Genomic DNA, 20056 nt, shown 5'->3' with positions numbered 1-20056 from the left:
GGTGCACGAACGCTGCTAACCCTAAATGGAACACTTGGCAGAAAGAGTCAACCAGACTGGCAAAGGAGAACCGAACCCTGGCCACGGTGACGCGATCACAACTCGCGACTTCCTTCAAGCCTTACAAGAAAAGGACAGGATTTTGGCAACACTTCTGGAACGACCGACTCTCGGTGGTGTGGTGCAGCCTCAACCAGCGTAAACATTGCAAGTTATATCAGACCTGAGTAAAAATATCACCGCCTTTGACAGCTCCGAGGATGCTCCTTCGGCACGTGAATGGATCGAGAATATACTGTGAACGTCGACACTTCATGGGCAACCCGTTGCATATATGCTAGAAACCGTAAAATCCCATTTGGTTGGAGCTGCCGAAGACTGGTACCGTTCCAGAAGTTCTCAAACCACATCGTGGGAAGAGTTCGAGGAACATTTTCACCACATGTTCGTGAGTTAGACCTGAGTAGCGGAACGATGGTGGAGGATGCAAAAGTGCGCGCAACAGCGAAATGAAAGCCCGGCCGCTTATTTCTACGCTAAGGTGCCGAAGGTGCAGCAGAAAGTGAACCTTGACTTTCACAATATGCAAGAGCAGGTTCTCACAGGTCTGAGATCTTGCAAGCTCTGAACCATGCTCTTGAGAAGGACACATGATGACGACAAAGATTTGCTCCACGAAATCCTCTAGTTTGAGCGCAACAAACGAGAACAATAAGAGGAAACCATGCCAGCTTGTGACGTAATCGCAGAGTGACAAGCAGTCAAAGGAATCAAAGTGCACTCACGAAGATGACGAAGCAAAAGATACAGTCAACGACCGATTTTTCGGACCCTCTAGGGAACATAAAAACGTCCGAAAATACAGGCAGTCCGAAAAAATGAATGCATGCAAAAAAACGCACCTTTTTTTTTTTTTTCTTGGATCTAGAGGTAAAGGGCAAAGTACCAGGCTTCCGAAACCCTGCCAATGCATCAGTGAAATGGCTATAAAAAGAGGCGTTCGAAAACTGTATGCAGCCGACTGCCTGTTTATTGTGTACAGGTGCATCGTCGGGCAGCCAGTGTTATTGCTGCAGTGGCTTGAAGAACTTGTTGATTGTTGTTTGGACGGCGTTCCGATTGCATGCGATCATATTCGCCTCGAACTGAGCAAGGGTCAAGTCAGCACTGTACACCGTCGTTCGCACTTCGATGCCATCGGCGAGGACGACGAAGACGGAGTGGGGGCCATCGAAGGCAAGCGAAATCCTCAAGTTGCGAACAGTGGAGTTCGCTGATGAGCGTCGAAGCACCTAGGCCTAGTGTCGTAGAGTACACTTGACACAACACCACGCTAGCCAAAACGTAGCCTGCGCAAACAAACGAAATGACGCTGCACGGCGCTCCGGAAACTCCGCCGGAAGCGGAAATGCGGCGATGAACAAAGCCAGCGTGGCCAGACCAAATCGGTGTGTGACGGCTAGATTCGGCTAGCTGTGGTTCAAAGCGGTGATATGCTTCGGCTGCAAGTCGATTTCCTTCGCAAGGGCGCTGCGTGAGGAGCCAAAGGACCTTCCCTCGCGTCAAAAAGTCCGGAAAATTGGACGGCGGGGGGTTCGAGCGTCCGAAACTTCAGATGTCCTTATACATTGATTCTATGGGACTCGTGATGGTGTTGCGAAGACGTCCGAAATATCAGGCATGTCCGAAAATTTGGGCGTCCGAAAATTCAGTCGATGACTGTATGTCCAAAGCTACAGCTTCTCCTGAACTGGGTGTCAGTGAGAAAGAAATGACACAGGCAACCGAGGAAACTTTGTCAAAAGAAAAAGATGCGGACCAGAATGTGCCAAAAGGGGCAGAGAGGGGACCAGATGAACTTCACATTCAACAGGTCCCTTCTCAAGAGCCAGAAAAGACAGGGATAATTAAACCATACGGAGAAACTGTGGCGCCGAAACTTTCAGATGCTGTTGCAGAACCAGAGAACAAAGAAAACGAAAGTCAATATGCAGAAGAGCTGTCGAAGGAGCCACCCGGTGACTCCGAAGTGTCTGGCACTTGAGCACTAGCTACTCAGAAAGGAGGCCCCGCTGCAGCTGAACCACAGGAAAGTGTTCCAGAAGTAACTGAAGACAAAGTGGAAGCATTCGAGGAAGAAATCGTGAAGGCAGACGAAGTCCCCGTTACTACAGCAGTCAAGGAAGAAGTAACCCTGCCAGAGCCTAGAGATAAAGCCACACCAGAAAAGGTAGAAGACGAAGTGCCTGAGCGTGGTGGCAAGGCAAGTGAAAATGCAACGACAAAAGTTGAATCTGCTCAAAAAGAAGCTGAAGAGACTAGCGGTGCCATGCCAGTGGGCATGGATAAGACGACGGAACAGGCATCTAAAGACACAAGCTGGTGAAGAAGCAGCCACTGCCACCGAAGCTCAGCCAGGGGCTGCAGACAGAAGCAAGGAAAACTTCCGAGGCTGCCGAAGAAAGTGAAAGGCCGGCGGCTGAAACAGTGTCCGAGGAAAAGACCGAAGAAGCCACCAACGGGGCAGCTCCTTCCGAACCTGAACCGATGCCGCCTGCGGAAGCAGCGAAAAAGAAAACTGGCTTGCCTATTCGCCGTCCAAGCATGCGACATCAAAAGAATGCCGAAGATGCTTGCAAAAAAAAAAAACAGGCAGTGACACATCTGAAGAGCCTCCAGAGTAAAAAGAAATCTCAGTAACGCAACATACGCAACGTAAAATGCACTTTACAGGCAACACTACGAGACTGTGTGTTATGTTTTCTTTTCTAAATTTTTTCTCTTTGTGTGCAATGAGAATTCCATTGTGCCAAGTTCCTGTGTAGTGTGAAACATTTTTTTCCCTCTTATCGTATTTTGGCTTACCGCAATGTCAAGCCACTCAAGATGGTCGGAACAAATGACTTTTTCAGAGCTGTACATTACGAACTACCGAATTACTGTGTGCTGTGGTGAACTGTAAGCATCTTTTCTTGGACATAGCGATTGCTGATTTCTTTTTCCTTAAGGGGGATGGCTAGGCTGAAGGGTCAACTTTTGAAGCACATAAGCAATTTTTATGAAATTTTCAGGGGTAGTTGATCTTGTTGTCATTAGAATATCTTCCAAATATCAGCACCCTAGTGCTACGAGAAAAAAAGTTATAACTGTGAAATTGAACAATCTTGTGTGTCAACTTAGGAAAACTATCGTTTACAATATAATGAAAATATACAAATTATTTGTGATTAGATCCGTTATAGATGGTTTATAGTGCAGGATAAGGTCAGCTGCACATTTTTTACGTCAACGTGCTTATTGGTCTGGACTCCCATGTTCAAGTTCCAGCTTGTCGAGAACTCTCTTGATGCCACGCGCTCCTTCATTGAATTCTAGCACAGCTAGGGCTGCTGCTGCAGTCTCCAGTGTTCTCAGTGATGCAAATTCTGTCTTTGGGCATCTTTTCCATAGAAGAGCATTCAAGGACTCGTTCGCATTCTGTGTTCGTATCCTTGAACATCGCGCAAGAAGCTCTGGCTTGCTAAGCCTGTTGTAGAGAGGCACCAGCTCTTTGGCAACGTCTCTGCTGAAAGCTGGACGATGGGATCTTGGCACAGATGGCTTGTCCGCTGCAAGCAGGGTTCTGTGCCGATTGTAGTGACACCAAGAGTCCTCACCAACTGGGCAACCGTCATGTCGTGGGACTTCATCTGTTGAGTTGGAGTGAAAAAGTGTCGCAAATACTAGTCGTTGCATTTTTTTTTTTACATCTGTAGCATTGTCTTTCAGGGCAGATGCATAGTAAACAGTGAGTTTTTTTACAACACTTTGTGTCCGCTTCCTCTTGCCTCCTAGACCTTTCGTCGTTTTCTTTAGTTTCTCAATTTCTCCAAAAAGTGTGAAAAAAATTTCCTAACGTGGGCATTCACTTTGCGTTTCGTTTCTTGCCCACTATGCGGCCGCATCTAGAAAAACAGCATTCAGAGTCGCGTTTGAAGGGAAATGCGCGCCACCAACTTGTGAAAAAAATTCTTTTTTTTCCTTTCTACTGCTCAGATAACTACCAAACTTGGTGAGAAGATTCTTTATTAAAGAAGCAATTCAGAACAACTCAGAGTAAAAAACAAAATTTTTTCACCGAAATCGGTATTTTAGCCCCGCATCCCCCCTTAATCTTTCTGCATTAAGCTAGTATTATCATCTTTCTCTCTTCTTATTGTTTGTACTTTAAGCAAATGTAAATTGAAGGATAGCTAAGCATTTGTAAGATAATTCAGAAAACCTTATTTAGGATAGCCTTAATGAGGACGTTAAGGAATTCAGGATGGTCGAATGTTAGCATATCGCTAGCGCCCTCCCTCGGGAGCGTTCTTTATGTAGTGCACTAGTGCGCCTAACTGAAGCCTGGGACCCATGTGAAAGCTGTCCGCAGGTCTGTGAAGGAAGACATGTGTCAATGCTTGTGTGAGTCTGCCTGCGTGGCCATGTAATTTATCATTCTTCGATTAAATCACCCTCTTCTGCTACTACTTGAGCCTGAGTCACCGATGGGAACAAACAAACAAACAAACACACAAACACACACACACACACACACACACACACACACACACACACACACACACACACACACATTTACACAAAAACGGCAGAGCACACCACCGATTCAGTGGCAGTATTGCCCGATTCTGACATGATTCAGAATCAAATGCATGCCCGTTCTATGCGTCCAAGTGGTAAAATAATGTAGAAATGACATTGAAGCTCCTAAACAAAGTAGAAATTTAATGTGCAATTGATTTTTTAGCAAGAAAAATTGTTGCACAAGGGCAGGTATACAGTGCACAGTCAGATTCACTGCGCACTGTATACCTGTCTTATGCGGCAAAGCATGCGAATGTTGCGAAGGCAATTTTTGTTTCGCAACTGATTGTACAACGCAGGCAACTTCTCGACTCAATTTTTTTCTAAACAAATGTTCGTGTTAGAATCGGGTAAATACCTTATTCAAACATTGTGAGCCACAGTTATCACTTGAAAGTCTGCCTTGGCGGGACAAAAGTAGGCGTATTCGACGAGAGCTTTAAGCGCGCTCAACGCATTCATAGTTCTCCAGGCTTCAGCTGAGGCAGACGCTGCCACTAAAGGGGTCACTATCGCGGTCACCATAGGAGTCAGGCGCAAGCGTGCTGTCTAGTTAAGTTCGAATTATAACAGCGAAGGACAATTTTAAGACAAAAATAAAGAAACTTTGGGCCCACAGAAATGCATTGACCAGCCCGGAGCATCGGCAGCCGCAGCCCGGCACGCCCAACTGTAGTGCTTGCAGTCAATTTTTGTAATGGGAAACCTGTTCAATGAAAAATTTTGATTTTTTTTTCGGAGATAGTGCCTATTAGATAGCAATACATATTTTATATCTCAGAATTTTTGTTATGCATTTTTCTTTGCGGAAACAAGGGTATCTTTACAAACTATGTTGAATTTTATCCCTCAATCTTGATTCTGGCAATTTATGCATATTTTATGATATACATCTCGTTACTAAAACTTTTATGGTTGAAAAGGGCATTCATACTGCTTTTTGTTCATGTATTACATAAAATATTGAGTGCAGTGGTTCGTTTAGGAAAAAAAGTCTGGCATAACCTACAAAAAACAAAAACACCTATTTTCCCCACGATAAGGAAAGAGCTAAGGTTAAATAAATGAAATAATTAAATATAAACCCAAGGTTGGTTGTGCCGAGATAACAGTAGACTCCCATTAAGACGAACTCGCTTAAGATGAACCCTCGGTTAAGATGAACAGTGGAAGTCGTTTGTTTGGTTTCCCATAGAGTCAATGCAAAAAAAATCCGTTCAATATGAACACTGCCCGCACGCTAATCAGTTAAGATGAACTTTCACAGCCGGCCGTGCCTTACCCACACATCTTTACTCGACCATCCGAGCACCACTTTAGGGAAAAAAAAAACTAAACAAAAAAACACAAGAATGAAAGCTTTTCTGCGCCGTCGACCATCTGTGTGACGCGGGGAGACGAGGAGACCTAACCATCTTGGTGTTTCTGCGAAGGTTCCGCTGCTCCTCCGCTCCTCCTCTCCCACCCTTCCTCACTCCCTCCTCTGTCTCCTCCCAGCCCGGCTACAAGAATTAGCCGCGCCCTCAAGTTCATTCTCTCCTTTGCCTCCCCATTGCCGGACCCTCTCCCTCTGCCCTGCACGGCACCGATGCAATGAGCCCTTCAGACGAGGCATTTTCAGTGCTGTGCTACTCCCCTTCCCCCCACTGCAGCACCTCCCACAATGATCTCTCCTCTTTGTCGCCGCAGCAGATTTGCGTCGCGCTGGCTTTAGTGCAGTTGTTCGAACAATGCGAAGGCACTGAGGAATATCTTAGAAAATTAAGTCAGATGTCTGCATTTGTAGCAGCCAGGCGATTTCCTTAACAGGCACAAAAAAAAATGAAATAACAGACTAGGTAACAGTCAACAGTGCCTGATGCCTTACTAGGGCAATGTGTAGTATACCACTAGTAGTGCAATAAATGCTTATATCACAGTTACTTTTTCCCTGAAAGGCCATTTCATTCATTTGTTCTCATATACGAGGTATTTGTTCTCATATACGAGGTATTTGAACACACACTGCATGCTCAAACATCATTTTTAGAAGCACTCCTGATTAGACGAACTTCTGATAAGACGAACACTTTTCATGATCCCTTGGAGTTTGTCTTAAACGGAGTCTACTGTACATATATTTTTTTTAAATCTGGAGCTTTAAATTTCTATTTCTGCAAGCTTTTCATGACACATCCACCCTTACTTCAGATGTAAAACTTTTCGTGGAGGCTGCTTTATATGTGCCACGTCTAAAACCAGGCTTTTTTACGCAGTTCCAAAATGTTGCAGTTGGCCTGACCTGATGCACCCATCCCCACACTCACTCACCTGGACTGAAGGAAGGGCATGGCAATGTTGGCTATCGTGGAGACGAGGAGCAGGGCCAGCTGGAGTAGCATGAGCAGGACATTGACCAGCTTGAGGCCCAGGGCACGTGCCTGCGAGTTGTCCAGGGCATCCAGGCTCACCAGCTGCTGTAGTTGCTGGTGCTGCTGGTGCTCCATGCGGCTGATCTGCACGCGTGACCAGAGAACTGCGTTTTCGTCTCATAACGCGCACATCATTGTCAGTGGTGGGCAACCAAAGACATGACAAGCTATAAAACATTGTCCTTAAAAATGAACGAAGCTAAGAGCCATGCAAAGAATAATTGAACAGGAAATGACTAGGTGTAATATTAATAGACCGGAAGATGCCAGTACCACTACGACAAGGACCCCTATGAGCCCTGCTTGCTACCACACTTGCCGAATATGGCTCGTGCAAAAGTTCAAGCTAGACTAGACAATTTAAACATTTCCCCTAAGCCTTCAATTCCAAACCCATGCTCTGTGAACAAAGTACTACGCTCTCTCTCTTTCTCACCCGTGTCTGACAGCTTTCGAGAAGCTCTTGGACGTCTCGCAGGCGCTCCTCGCTTTGGTATTGAACCTTCTCCTCCATGTCTGCCATGCCCTGCTTCAGGTTCTCCATCTCATTCTGGTGCAGCTCGATCAGATCATTCATCTGCTCCTCCAGACGCTGCATCACCAATGGTGAATCAGTTGGATGCCTCCCTTGCAGACATTTCACAAAATAGGGACACGTGAGAAGAGGAGAAAAAAGTGCTGAAGTGGGTGAGGAGGCAGGTGCTCGAACACTGCATCAGTGCTGAAAGCACACTACGTCTGTGCAAAGCTAATGCTGACCTAGCCACGCCAGCCGGGGCCTTCAACCTTTTCCAAGAGTAAGGACAATGGATCGCCTGTAGCAAAAGCGGACATGCCTGTTTACATTACTGCAGTAAATTCAACACAACTTTTAATCCGAACATTTTCAAAAGCACCATGGGGTGCTCATGCATATTAAAGGGACTGACAACCAATTTTCATGCTACCCATTTTTTTAGCACAATGGAAAGCTTATAAGTCAGAGTGTTTAATCATGAAGTGCTAACGCAGAAAGCGTCGCAGAACATTTTTTATCAGAATTTTTCAATCTGCAGTGAAGATGTAGTCGTTCACTGGAAGCATGTTGAAAACGGTGATAGGCGAGTGCGGTAGTCATTATAAGCTGGCATTAGTGGGAGGCAGACAACAAGCGTTGTCGTAGCTGTAACAAAGTATGATCTTGTTTATCAAGCCAATGCTCCTGCGATTCATGTTTTCCAAATTCTAAAATTATTTCTGCGATAATAGCTACATGTTTTCATGGTTTCCTGTCCAATGGCTGTGACATTTACCCAGTCAAAATGAAACCAACTGGATTGAAAACAAAACTACACCTTTACATGTTATATGCAGTTCAACATGTTGCTGTAGCTACGCATGTGTTTTCGATTTTCTGAGCATAGAATAATGCGCGAGTGTCTAATAATATATCCACTGCAATTTTAAGTAATAATTGTGCTGTACTTAATAATAGCTGACTTACGTACGGTAATCTCGTAGAATACATCCAAAGTACCAAGATTTCACTGCCAGTTCTCGCCACTTACTGATTTTTGAGACTTTCTTTGCCGATTTACAATATTAGTTCCTACTTAAGTTGCAAACAAGCGCGCTGGATTCTATCACTATAAATCATGGTCATTTCATTTCCGTCAACGTCTCAACACATTCTGGTCAGTTGTCAGTCCCTTTAAACGCCCACTGCTTTCTTTTACACTGGATAACTTGAATGAAACTTGCATTCACCACTGCGGTCAAATCAATGTGTGATGAAGGATTTCGTAGAGCAGAGGTTGACACACACACAAAAGCAGAATTATTCATGAATAAATAGCAGAACAGCACCTCACTCACAAATTAAATGTTTGCTGTAGACGCAAGCGTCTACCATGAGTAGCGCATAAAAACATAAAAAAGAATTTTCAGGATGACATCAGTTTTGAGATATCAATTTCTGAACTTTGAGGAGAAATGCACTGGTGTTCCAGTTACTTTTGTGCTTCAATGCATAAAACAACATTTTGTTAAGAAAGTAAGCAGAACAACAGTGCATTTCTACCGGAAGTTTGATGGCACATATCTCATAAATGATGTCGTCCAAACAATTCTTTTCAAGTGGATACGATTTGCAGTCGCACTCACTAGAATTTGTAAACTGCAACATAGACCGTAAGGTAATTAGTGAAACTTTGTTAATTAGTTGATTATGCACTTCAATGTATTGTGCAAGTAACATCCCCCTCTTCGAGTGAACCAGCTCATAGACTAGAATTGTGTTTTTTGCCACTGGCAATTTTTAGGAATTTTTGAAAGTGTTCACTGAAACACCATGTAGTTTGCTCCCTATGGCTTCTTGTGGTATACAGCACACAAGCAAGATGTTTGCTATTTCTATACATACAATCGTAGCTATGACAGCTTGTGCAGAAACCATCGAAAACGAATATCAAAAGTAAAAGAAGCTCGCAAATGTACTCAAAATTGCTGTGCGATTGGCCGCTCAAGGCACTGTGTGTGTATTTGCGGGCTTCTTTCACGCTAGGAAAAGCACTTATGTAACACACATTGAGCAACAGAAAGCAGTAGCGGGAGTTTTTCATGTTGCTCTACAATTTTCTGAGTGACACTTTTAATCTAAATATAATATTTGAGAAGTCGATTAATTAATTAAGAATTATTATCTAATTTGGCAGAATGAAAAAAATAATTTTAGTGTGTCCAAGTAATAAACAACATTACCTTGGTTATGCCCAGCTATGTGGCATTTGCATATCTTTAAACTCTGGCTAAAGTTACCTGAGACACCCTGTATATCGCCTGTAAATATTCTTCCCCGTAATACAGTGAAACCTCGTTAAACCGTACCCGCTTAACCCTTTACTGCACAATTTTTTGCTTCCTCAAAATATTATTCATGGAGTTGTAGGGAAGCATAACAGTACCTGTACTCCCATGGAAACTTACTTTAGCAAATGTCTGTGGTTTCAATTTGCAGAAAAAGGGTATGTTGCATATTTGCAACAATGTGCAAATAAAGAAGAAGTTGAAAGTAAAAGATAGATTTAGTGCGATTCATACTCAGATGCTTATTTGCACAAGACAATCATTGGTGCACCTATGATTTAGTGTGGAACAAAGAAAAGCACTTGTACATGCTTGTGCAGCACAGATGGTTCCCACACTTCATGCAGCACGTCATGCAGATTCCCGTGCAGCCAGGAAACAATGCAATGTTTTCAGGTTATTGTAAAAATGTAGAACATCGAAGCACAGACGTAAAGCTGTGCCCGTGACGACGTGACACGGCAACGTGCGGAGGCACAGCTGTACTTTTGAAAAGAAAAAAGGAAATTCGGCCAGAGAACATCTTGTCCACATATTGAATCGAAACGGACTTACACTCGTGGCTGTCGTGACTAATTGAATAGTCACTGCCTTCACTATCAGGAGGAATTGCTGGGCCATACCAGCGTTTCGGAGCCATTTCACTTTTCCGAAGAAAATAAACCATGTACACGTTGTTGCATTTGCGCAACATGGCAACGTTCTGTCGCCAGGAACAAACTATTCCGAAATGACAATGTTTTTTTGAACCTACAGAGTAGGAAAGATGTGGAGCATAGCGTAAGAATTTTTTTTCGCTTCGTTTTATCGAGAAATAATTTATGATTTGTAAAACTTACCTATATCACTGCTCGCGGGCGCGCGCAGCCTCCGCCACGTTTGTTTTGGTAGAAGATGCGAAGAATTAGCACAGATTGCAGCACAAGGTGGCGCGTTTTACAGACCAATGTTGCGGATATGCAACAATGTGTACAGGCAGCTCCAAACTGACTTAGCTTCGGTATTTAACGCCGTTCATCAGAATGTTGCGCAAATGCAACAAGGTGCAGTAAAGGGTTAAACAGTATTTTCGTCTTAAAAGTAGTAAAGTCAAATCCCTGATTCAGCGGCCATTGAACATGTGTTTTGTATCCACATAAACCGTACCAGCTTATTGCGTACGTATCGGTTAACACGTAGTGTTTCCCCTTTTCGTCGGGCAAACACGGCCGTGCATCGTCTCCATCGGGCGGCCCGGTAGAACAATAAGTCTCAGAGATCGGTACAACGGCCTCCAAGCGCCCTGTGCGCTTGCGCGTGAAGCCACATCAACATCATTTCGGCGCTGTGCCAGAGAGTGTTGTGGCATCATGCAAGCGGGAGCTCGCGTCATGCGGAAACTCGGATAAAAAAGGCACTGGGTGCTTGGCATAGAAGAAAAATTAGACATCGTTCGTGCTATCGAACGTGACGCAAAAAGTCAGCACTGGCACGGGACATGGGTCTACTGTTAACTACAGTGTCTGGCATTTGAAATGCAAAGAAGTTGCTCGGCAGCACTGCTGCGACCGCGAAGATATGTCGGCTACGAGGTTCGACTTTTCGCCATCGTTGCCTGTGTTGTTGCCGAAATGTCGCCTAGAGACTGTGATAAGGACGACATGGAAAGCGACAGCACGGGCGATTCAGGCCCGGCAGTGGAAGAAGCTGAGCGTTACGTTAGCCTCATGAATGCAATCGTTGCTACGAGAACAGCACCCCACAATGAAAAGGTGCCCCGTGACTTCTGCAATGCTACCGCACCTGTGCACGGAGGTTATGCAATGCCAACGAGGAATCTGCCATGCGAGTGTTTGCCGAGAAGAGGGCGCTGGCTCAAAAGCTGGCTCAGAGCTTCAACAAGTTTGAGGCCGCTGTCATCACTGCTAGGCCACCGTGGCATCAAATGAAAATAACATGCGTGTCGCATGAAGTAAATAAATACTGCACCTTTTTCCACTTTCATCGCACTCTCTCCGTGTTCCGTTTTTGACAGGCAAGCGGGCGATCTCACGCTATTTCGGTTAAGCAGTACTACCGTTTAGTACGTACTTTTTCCGAGCTCCGGCCAACTACGGTTTAACAAGGTTTCACTGTAGTATGAAAATTAAAGAAAATTAAATTATGAGATTTTACGTGCCAAAACCACAACCTGATCATGAGGCACGCTGTAGTGGGGAACTCAGGGAATCTGGACCACCTGGGGTTTTTTAACGTGCACCTAATTTAAGTACGCAGGTGTTTTAGCATTTCACCCCTATCGAAATGCGGCCACTGTGGCCGGGATTTGATCCCGCGACCTCGTGCTTAGCAGCCCAACACTACAGCCACTAAGTAACCACTGAAGGTGTAACAGTATGCAGCTAACAGACAATAACACCAAGGAAAGCATAGGGCAAATTACATGCCTTAATTGAAATGTAGAAATGATGAATAAAGAAAAATGAAAGTGGGCGAAAAAATAACTGGCCATAAGTGGGATACGAACTTAAGTCTTCACATTATAAGTGCGATGCTCTTACCAATTGAGCTACCGTAGAACCATTTTACCAGCCACTTTCTTGAGCTATGTTTGTGCAAGATTTAGGCCTGGGAGTACTAGCCCGTGACACAACTCATGACCATAACAGCACATGTGGAACATCTTCTGTGCCACAGATGTTGTTTGGTATGCGAATGTGCTGCTGTGGTAACTCAATTCGTAAAGAGCATCGCACGTCTCATGCGAAGACGCAAGTTCATATCCCACCTGCAGCCAGTTGCACTTTCATCGACTGTTATTTATCATTTCTACATTTAAAACAAATGCCTCTATTTGAGTGTGTGTATCAGCCACTTCATTCCAAAATCCTTCGCGATTAATATCAGCCAGCTAGCTCAACTTGCCATGCTGCTGTAATGAAAGTTGGCAGTATTTGCAGTGGATGCATTACACCCTTGCTAAAAGCCCTCGGGGCGCAATGCAGCAGATAGCAGGCAAAGCGGAAGCCCACCTCTGTGGCATCGTGCCTGCAAGTTGCTTGATCTGCTTGCCAGCACGAAGCTGGAACCAGGGGCATCTGGCAGCATGACAACAGAGAGCACAACGGAAGGATTGGCACAAGCTTTCAACCAACTTTGAATTATCGTTATTAAAGGGGGCCCTGCAATGCCCTTTTAAGAAATATGTGTCTAGTGTTAAAGGAACAAATCTGTTCCAACAAAAACACTTGATATTTGAGTACGCCTCATATGAGTGTATTAGTTACTGGCAATCTAAAGCTGCTTATGCCACATATTTGCAGCTTTCCCCTGCTTTCCACTATTTTTACAGCACTTAAAGCTGCGCTGATGTGCAGCAATGCTCATACCATCCTATTCACACTTGCCGCGGCGCTTTGGTATCACCGTCCGAGACAGGCTCACCGGCATTTCTGACCTCGGAGTCATAATCTTTGCACACTGGTATGGCTCTCCAACTACAAGGTGGCTCAGCCATTTTATCCATCGCGATTCTATTATTTATTTTTCTGTGGGACCTACTGGAAGCACTATTTAGTTGTGATACAGGAGAATGAATATCTGTGCTTTTGGTGCATCACGACAAGTGGTCGGGATTTCAAGATGCTAGAGGAATGGGCAGGCAGTTTTTTGAAAAAAATATTGAGCAACTCCAACTCGTACATCAAAGACAGCGAAACTGTGTAAAGGAGTTCTCACAGATTTCAGAAGTCCAGGGAGGCCTGCTTTGCTACTGCTTGAAATCTACCCAAGACTTCCCAAGCACTTCACCATATACCTGAGCCTTTTCACATGCTTCATTATATCTAGGCTTCATACTGAGACCCGAGTCTCTTCCTTTAAAATATATATTTTTTTAAAGCAGTGCGGCCTGAATGCACTCCCTAAGCACAGAAAATAAGATCAATCTTAGCCAAGAGGCCCAGGCGCAATACCCCCGAAAAGTTTGTTGATCTGGGCTCCTCTAAGCTGACCTCCAAAGTGCAGCCAGTAAAATGCGACATGAGAAACAAAAACTACAAGTTGAGGGCATGACACAAAGAAGTCCCAAGTCTATTTGAGTGAGGCATATGTAAGACCAGAGTCCTTTAATACTTTTTCTACTGGTCACAAAACTTCAGGCCGAGTTTGCTATAGGGACAGCAGCAGCTGCAGCTACGGGCGCCACTACTGGTGAGGAGGCTACGATTGCTGGCTTGCTTTGGAGATTTACAATAGCCTAAATGGGTTTCGGCTCCATCACAGAGGGCTGACACGACGTAGATTTCGGTCTGCCGACTTCCCGCAACAGCTGTGTTGTGCCAACGGCTCTGTCAGCAGGAGCGCAGTCATTGGCTGACAAGTCAGACGATTTTGTGGCCACACTGCAATGACACAACGGTGCCCCGCACCGACGTGGCGGTCATGGAATTTTCGCCGCTAATTTCTACACGTGCTGCTCGCTTTTTTTTTTTTTTCACTCATCCTCAACAAGACATTCAGCATTTTCGCGGCAAGAAGCAGTTAGACAGCATGCTACTTTCCGTATCTGAATACTGGTTTATCAGAGCGGTGCATTTGTTCCCACCAGCACGTATGGCCACAGTTGGTTCTTCACTCCAAGCAATGTGTAAACTATGCAGTGCTCACACGAAATAATAATAGTAATAATTTAAAAAACACAAATTATTGCAAGACATGCTGATTTGTGAATATGAACACTGTTGCGTCACACTAGATGAGACAAGCTGCACATGAACAACCGACTGCTTTAGGGGCCCCTTGGAACACAGCGACTGGGGTCGTGGGGCTGTTACTGATGGCTAGTTTTTGCTTTTTGCTTTTAAAATTTAGAACTCTTCATAATACAAGCAGTGTGCTCAATGCAGTATAGTTAAAGCAAACACCGTGCATATAGGTGTTGAGTTAGAGTGCGTAGGTTTCTTTGAAAATGTCAATGCTTATTATGTGCTCACATGGCTCAGTGAAGTGCACTGTGAGGGCTGTCACTTGTTGTCCATTTGGTATAAGAGGCAAACAAATGTGTCAGCGCATGAATATCATGACCTCCTCTATAGGTTGTGAACAATACATACAGAGATACCACTATATGCAGTCGCATTATGTTGCATGGAAGCACTGGCGAGTGCCAATGGCAGCCTCTGATGGACAACGATGATATACCGATGTTGGCTCTTTGCCATGTCACCACTTCCCGTAACTTGCGTGCGCACCACATGACACTTCAAATCGCTATGGCCAGAAGTGAACTACAAAAAAGCAGTTTCCTTCATCCTAATTGCTTATCGTTTAGTTCGGGTCCATCAATAGTGGGTGCCAAACTCGTCTGCTGAGCTAGGCTTAACATTCGCTGAAGGAGAGCGACACAGCCTCAAACTCGACTTGAGCGGCCGGCAAGGGCTGACAATCGTGCATTTCAACTTTGGAAACACGTGTTTCAACTTAATGTAGGCGCAAATAAATATAGTGTGTCCCAGGTAGTATTCGCCAAGCTGTAAAGAAAAAAAAAGTAATAATTAAAAAAGGAAACGGTGTGATGACTGAACACTGTAGGTCTCATAATTGTATCTTGTGCCGTGTTTTCCTTCTTAAACAGTGTGGCTTACATTAGCTGGGTCACTCTGTATATATATACAAGGACAGGTGCTGTAGCAATCCCATTGTCTGTGCGACGTTTTCTCTCAGCGGTTGACTTCACGAAGGTCGGCAGCTCTTTTTGACTGTCCCTCTGTAGTCAGACCGACATTGTTGGTCACAACATGTCTTTGGCATTGTTCTTCAAATTTCCGAGGACCCTTCGAGCTTCTCTGCAGAAGCCAAAAAGTAGAAACAGCGCGTAACACCGCTACAAAAATCACGCCAACACACTGGCCAGGTGCTATGCCGCGCATCGAGTGCCCCCTCAAACGTGCCCCCTCTGGACCGGGAGTGCCGCTGCTCAGTCACTGTTGGCATCATATGAAACTCTCCCAAGTTTCGGGACCAGTAAAAAATAATCAAAGGACTCTGGTGAGACTTTTATTTAGAAACCATTCATAATTACATTTCAAAGCAAAATCAGGGATCTGACACAGGCTGTACTGCCAGCTGTTCTTTGATAGACATTTGATAAATGACCGTGCCACCGCACACCAGCCTTCACCAATGTCGGCTTTCGCCATCACTGCATGAAATGCAACGCGGAGCTCCCCTTCACAGCTTCGCCATAAAAAGTTGGAGTGCTATGCGCCGCATGGCAAAGAATAATGCTTATTTACTATGCTCAAAAAAGTGTTGCAGGACCCCCTTAAGAAATGTGCGAAATATGCATGCTGTTAAAGAGGACAACCTCGCAAACTTTTTCCAACAAAAAGATTTTGAGTGTGCCTTCTGTAATAGCATTCAAATGTATTCCCACTTTCACAGGACTTACCTCCCTTCTGTCATTTGTTTTATTCAAGGAAATAGCCATGCAATTTTGTTCAGTATTGTTCAATTTTGTTCAATGAAACAGCGAGTGCTTAGTGTACACTTCCATTTTGGGCAATGTTAGCTAGCCAAACTGATGTAATCAAGTTGAGCCAAGCCAAAAGAAGTGAGCAGCTCTTGTAGCACCTACAGTTAAATACAGTTTGCATGTAATTTATGATCGCCTTGTCTCATGTCATTGAGAGTGCAAGAGATAGAAAGTGGCTTTCTTTCAACACATTTTTCAAGCAACACACGCTTAAATGAGCATAAAATTCGTAAAATGCGGTGTAGGGAGTCTGGATTCGCTTTTTTGTAAGCAGATAAACAAAGTATGAAATTATCTTCAGTGTTGCTTCAACCCTGAAGCTAAATTGGCAGACTACAATTCTGGAAAAGTGAACTGGCCATTGTTACCATCACCAGATGCCGAGTAAGCAGTCGACTAAGAACTCCAGCCCAGTAAGAAGTCCTGTATGTTGTGTTAAGAAAAAGAACCTGACACCTGACAGAAAAAAAAAAAAAAAAAGCAGGTGGCGATAACACCCAAAGGCCATACCAGTAGGCCCATGATACCCGATTTAGCTTGGTGCTATGTACTAATTGTGTATCACTAATAAATGATTATATTATATTTTAAGGTAAGTTAAGGTCTGACACAGCGAGTTTTGTACACCTCTTATACAGTAGGCCTCAGATGTACACAAGGCATGTAGCAAAATCCATGATGTAAGAGAAAAATTATACGGGACATTAAAAAGGCATAAGATTCAATATTTTTTTAAAGTATAGCATTACTGTCCTTGTTATTAATTTATGTCTTTGAAAGAACGCTCGACAAGGATAAAATAACTGCCTGTTTCTCTTCAGTGCCCGCACACAAGCATTACAGGAATGGAGGAAACTTATGATAAGAAGAGCAATCTGCATCAACTAAAATGTCCACAGAACCCAAAAACAGTGAGTGTGAAAATGATGCCTTGGAACCCCTGCTCTGATCACAAGCATGCCAATGCAGCTAATAACTGCTGCCAGTCTGGCACTTCTTGAGGGCCAGAAGACACCAGAAGGAAGTGTGACAAAAGTAAAGCAAAGGGAGCTCACCTCATACCTGTACCGCTCCTCTTGCAAGGCTTGGCTGAAGTAGGAACATTCGTGGTGCAGCTGATTCTGCGACGGGATGGTGAAAAAGCACTGTCAGGATTACAGGCATAGCATTGCGGGAACCAGGCACACCAACTACTTGTACCGAACTGATAGTCCCCACCACAAGGGCAAACTAAAAGGAAAAATTAAGTTGATCTAAGCCCCCCATATCAGTGTTACAAAAGAAGGAAAGTGTCAATCAACGTTGACGCTAAAGAAGACAAGGTCGACGTACATGGTTGTTCAAATGATTCAATGATTGAATGTCGATTATATGCCTCTATTCTGTCTCATTTTCATGTCAGTACAGTGCGTTGAATGTGGCCCACAGCAGCGTGGTGCCCAGCTGTTGCCACAGCGCATGCGCACAAGAGCGTGGCGAGCGAGTGCCTCCCCCACCACCAAATAGGTTTTTTGCAATAACTTCCATTTATCGCATGTTGCTATGACTTGTAGCTATGATTACCTCACTGCTTTTGTAACCTATGCGTAACTCAAAGCCAGGCAGGCAAGAAACTACCGCTGTTACTGGTGATGTGGCGCTCTTGCTTTTATGGCCCTTTATAGTACTTTATATAGTACAGCTAGTCAATATAACAAAAACGTTGATGATGATAAACATCATGAAGCAGTGGGCCTCTTCAATTATGCAGTCCCGGACTGTCCGCAAAACGTCCGTGGCTTCCAGTCCGACTAGCTCACAGACGTGGGACCCAGCTGCCTGGGACTGTCCGAGGTGATCCGAGGTTTCACACAAAAGCACCATGAACGGAAGTCAATCTCCTGGCTGCCATGGCCAGCTTGTACCCGGCTCACCACTCAGGGAATTCATTAGCGTGGCTTCCAAGATACGACAATCTTGAAGGCCACGTTGTCAATGCAACCACAAAGCTTGCATAGTAGAATCTTGCGGCCTAAGCGCACGGTACATGTTCGCAAAAGCAGTTTTAGCACAGTTTATGTTGCGGTCTTTCTTTCTTTTTGTGCCACTTATTACTGTAAGCTAGCTCATCGCGTGGGAAATTGAAGTGAAATTTCTACCCGAATGCAAAGAAAATCACAATCATAATGTGTCACCGTTCACGCAAAAAGTGGACACGAATATCATACCCATATGTTGCAAAGCAACTCATTAAGCTGAGAAAGCACAATTACGTTGTGCTTGGTCCTCAAAGCTTGTGAGATCCGTCTGCAAAAGGGCCAATCGCGCCACTACATGCGACGCGTGTCTCGGGCAGAGCGCGTGCGTTTTATCGCAAAATATCACCCTCTACTAATCGTGCCTGTCAAAAAGCAAGTGCGCGAACTTGACAACAGATGTGATCAACACGTGAATAAAAATTGGTGAAGGTCCGACTGTATGGCGACAAACAACCACACTTTAATCAGCTTTACTCACCTGAAAAGTGAAATCCACCAGCTTGCTACACACAGCAGTAAGCATGACAGATTTCGCAAAACGCACCAAGAAAAAAAGCAAGCCTGTGCACCTGATTGCTGTGCATCTCTCTTTTAAAGAATGTGAAGAGTGAAAGCGGCAGCAATTACACAGCTCACGAAAAGCTTGCATGATGGCACAGAAAGCCCATCTAACAGATGCGCTAGCCGAGTGCAAAATATTTGGTGCCTGGAACACGTAAAGTACGCAAAAGCAGACGGCACCTTTCCCAGCATGGCAGCAGACGCAGCGTGCATCTTTTTCAGACAGCCGTCATCTGCTAGCTGACTGCACTGGTTTGCGATTTGCCAATAGCTCCGAGAGTCTGCGGATAGTCCATGACTTCCAGTTCATGAAAACCAAACACGATTGTGGCTGCTCTCGGAATAATGGGCGGAGCTTCTGAAGCTGTCCGAGAAAATTGAATGCGACACAGCAGTCCCAAGCAGTCCGGGACTGTCGGGGACTTATAATCGAAGAGGCGCAGTGCCTGCTCATGTGGAGAAACAATGTGCTGGGAACAAAGTATATTGCTGTCTCCTGTACCGAACGCACAATAAATATTTTCCTCTTCGGTGTTGTCACTGCTCCAAATATTTTCTCATTTCAGTTCCAACTTAAAGTGCACATAGTGAAGAGCCATGACAGATGAGACGCAAACCCTGTGCAAACTTCTGTCTAGCTTAGACAAGAAAGTGAGCTCTCATGTTCCACACCAAATTATTGGTCCACTTTTTGTGCACAACAAGAACATGCCTCAACCATGCTTTCTATAAGCTGCATGCTGTGTTTTTGCACCCTCCTTAACGAGTCAATTTTAACAGAGTATTTAAACTTCAAAAATGAACATTCAGTGCATGGTTTAAAAAACCATTTCAGGTTGAAAAAGAAGGACAGAAAGCAAGGCATCAGAAACTTAGAAAGTTAGTGCACAAGAAGAAGTGCTTTACTTAGTGTGCAGAAACAAAAAGACAACCACAACACGGAGAAAACAAAGTGAGAGAAACTAGCATGGACAGATACCGCAGTCTCCAGTTTGCAGGCAGAGCCGAAAATGAACACCTGCAGGGCAGAGAGCAAAGGGGAAGAAGTGAGGGAGAGAAGGGATCATGAGTGGGAGGAGGAAAGA

The 20056-nt window shown here is 44.5% G+C and overlaps 1 protein-coding gene across 8 annotated transcripts in view; it reads right to left on the bottom strand.

Annotated features, from left to right (window-relative positions):
• Positions 1-20056, bottom strand: part of LOC126537848 (transmembrane and coiled-coil domains protein 2-like) — a 98046-nt gene that overhangs the window by 13927 nt on the left and 64063 nt on the right. For 5 of the 8 annotated variants that reach the window (XM_055074484.1, XM_050184924.3, XM_050184925.3 and 2 more), the window contains exons 7-11: positions 19951-19989; positions 17448-17513; positions 12890-12955; positions 7471-7626; positions 6934-7118 (exon numbers count right to left, since the gene is read on the bottom strand). In XM_055074484.1, coding sequence (XP_054930459.1) covers positions 6934-7118; positions 7471-7626; positions 12890-12955; positions 17448-17513; positions 19951-19989 — 512 coding nt within the window. The remainder of the gene's footprint in view (positions 1-6933; positions 7119-7470; positions 7627-12889; positions 12956-17447; positions 17514-19950; positions 19990-20056) is intronic. The other 3 variants (XM_050184922.3, XM_050184923.3, XM_050184927.3) reach the window with 3 other exon arrangements.

This window comes from Dermacentor andersoni, chromosome 4, assembly GCF_023375885.2.
Source record: "Dermacentor andersoni chromosome 4, qqDerAnde1_hic_scaffold, whole genome shotgun sequence".
In the NCBI taxonomy this organism is placed as follows: Eukaryota; Metazoa; Arthropoda; class Arachnida; order Ixodida; family Ixodidae; genus Dermacentor; species Dermacentor andersoni.
Note: the sequence above shows the minus strand (reverse complement) of the source record. Positions and strands in the feature narration are given on the sequence as shown.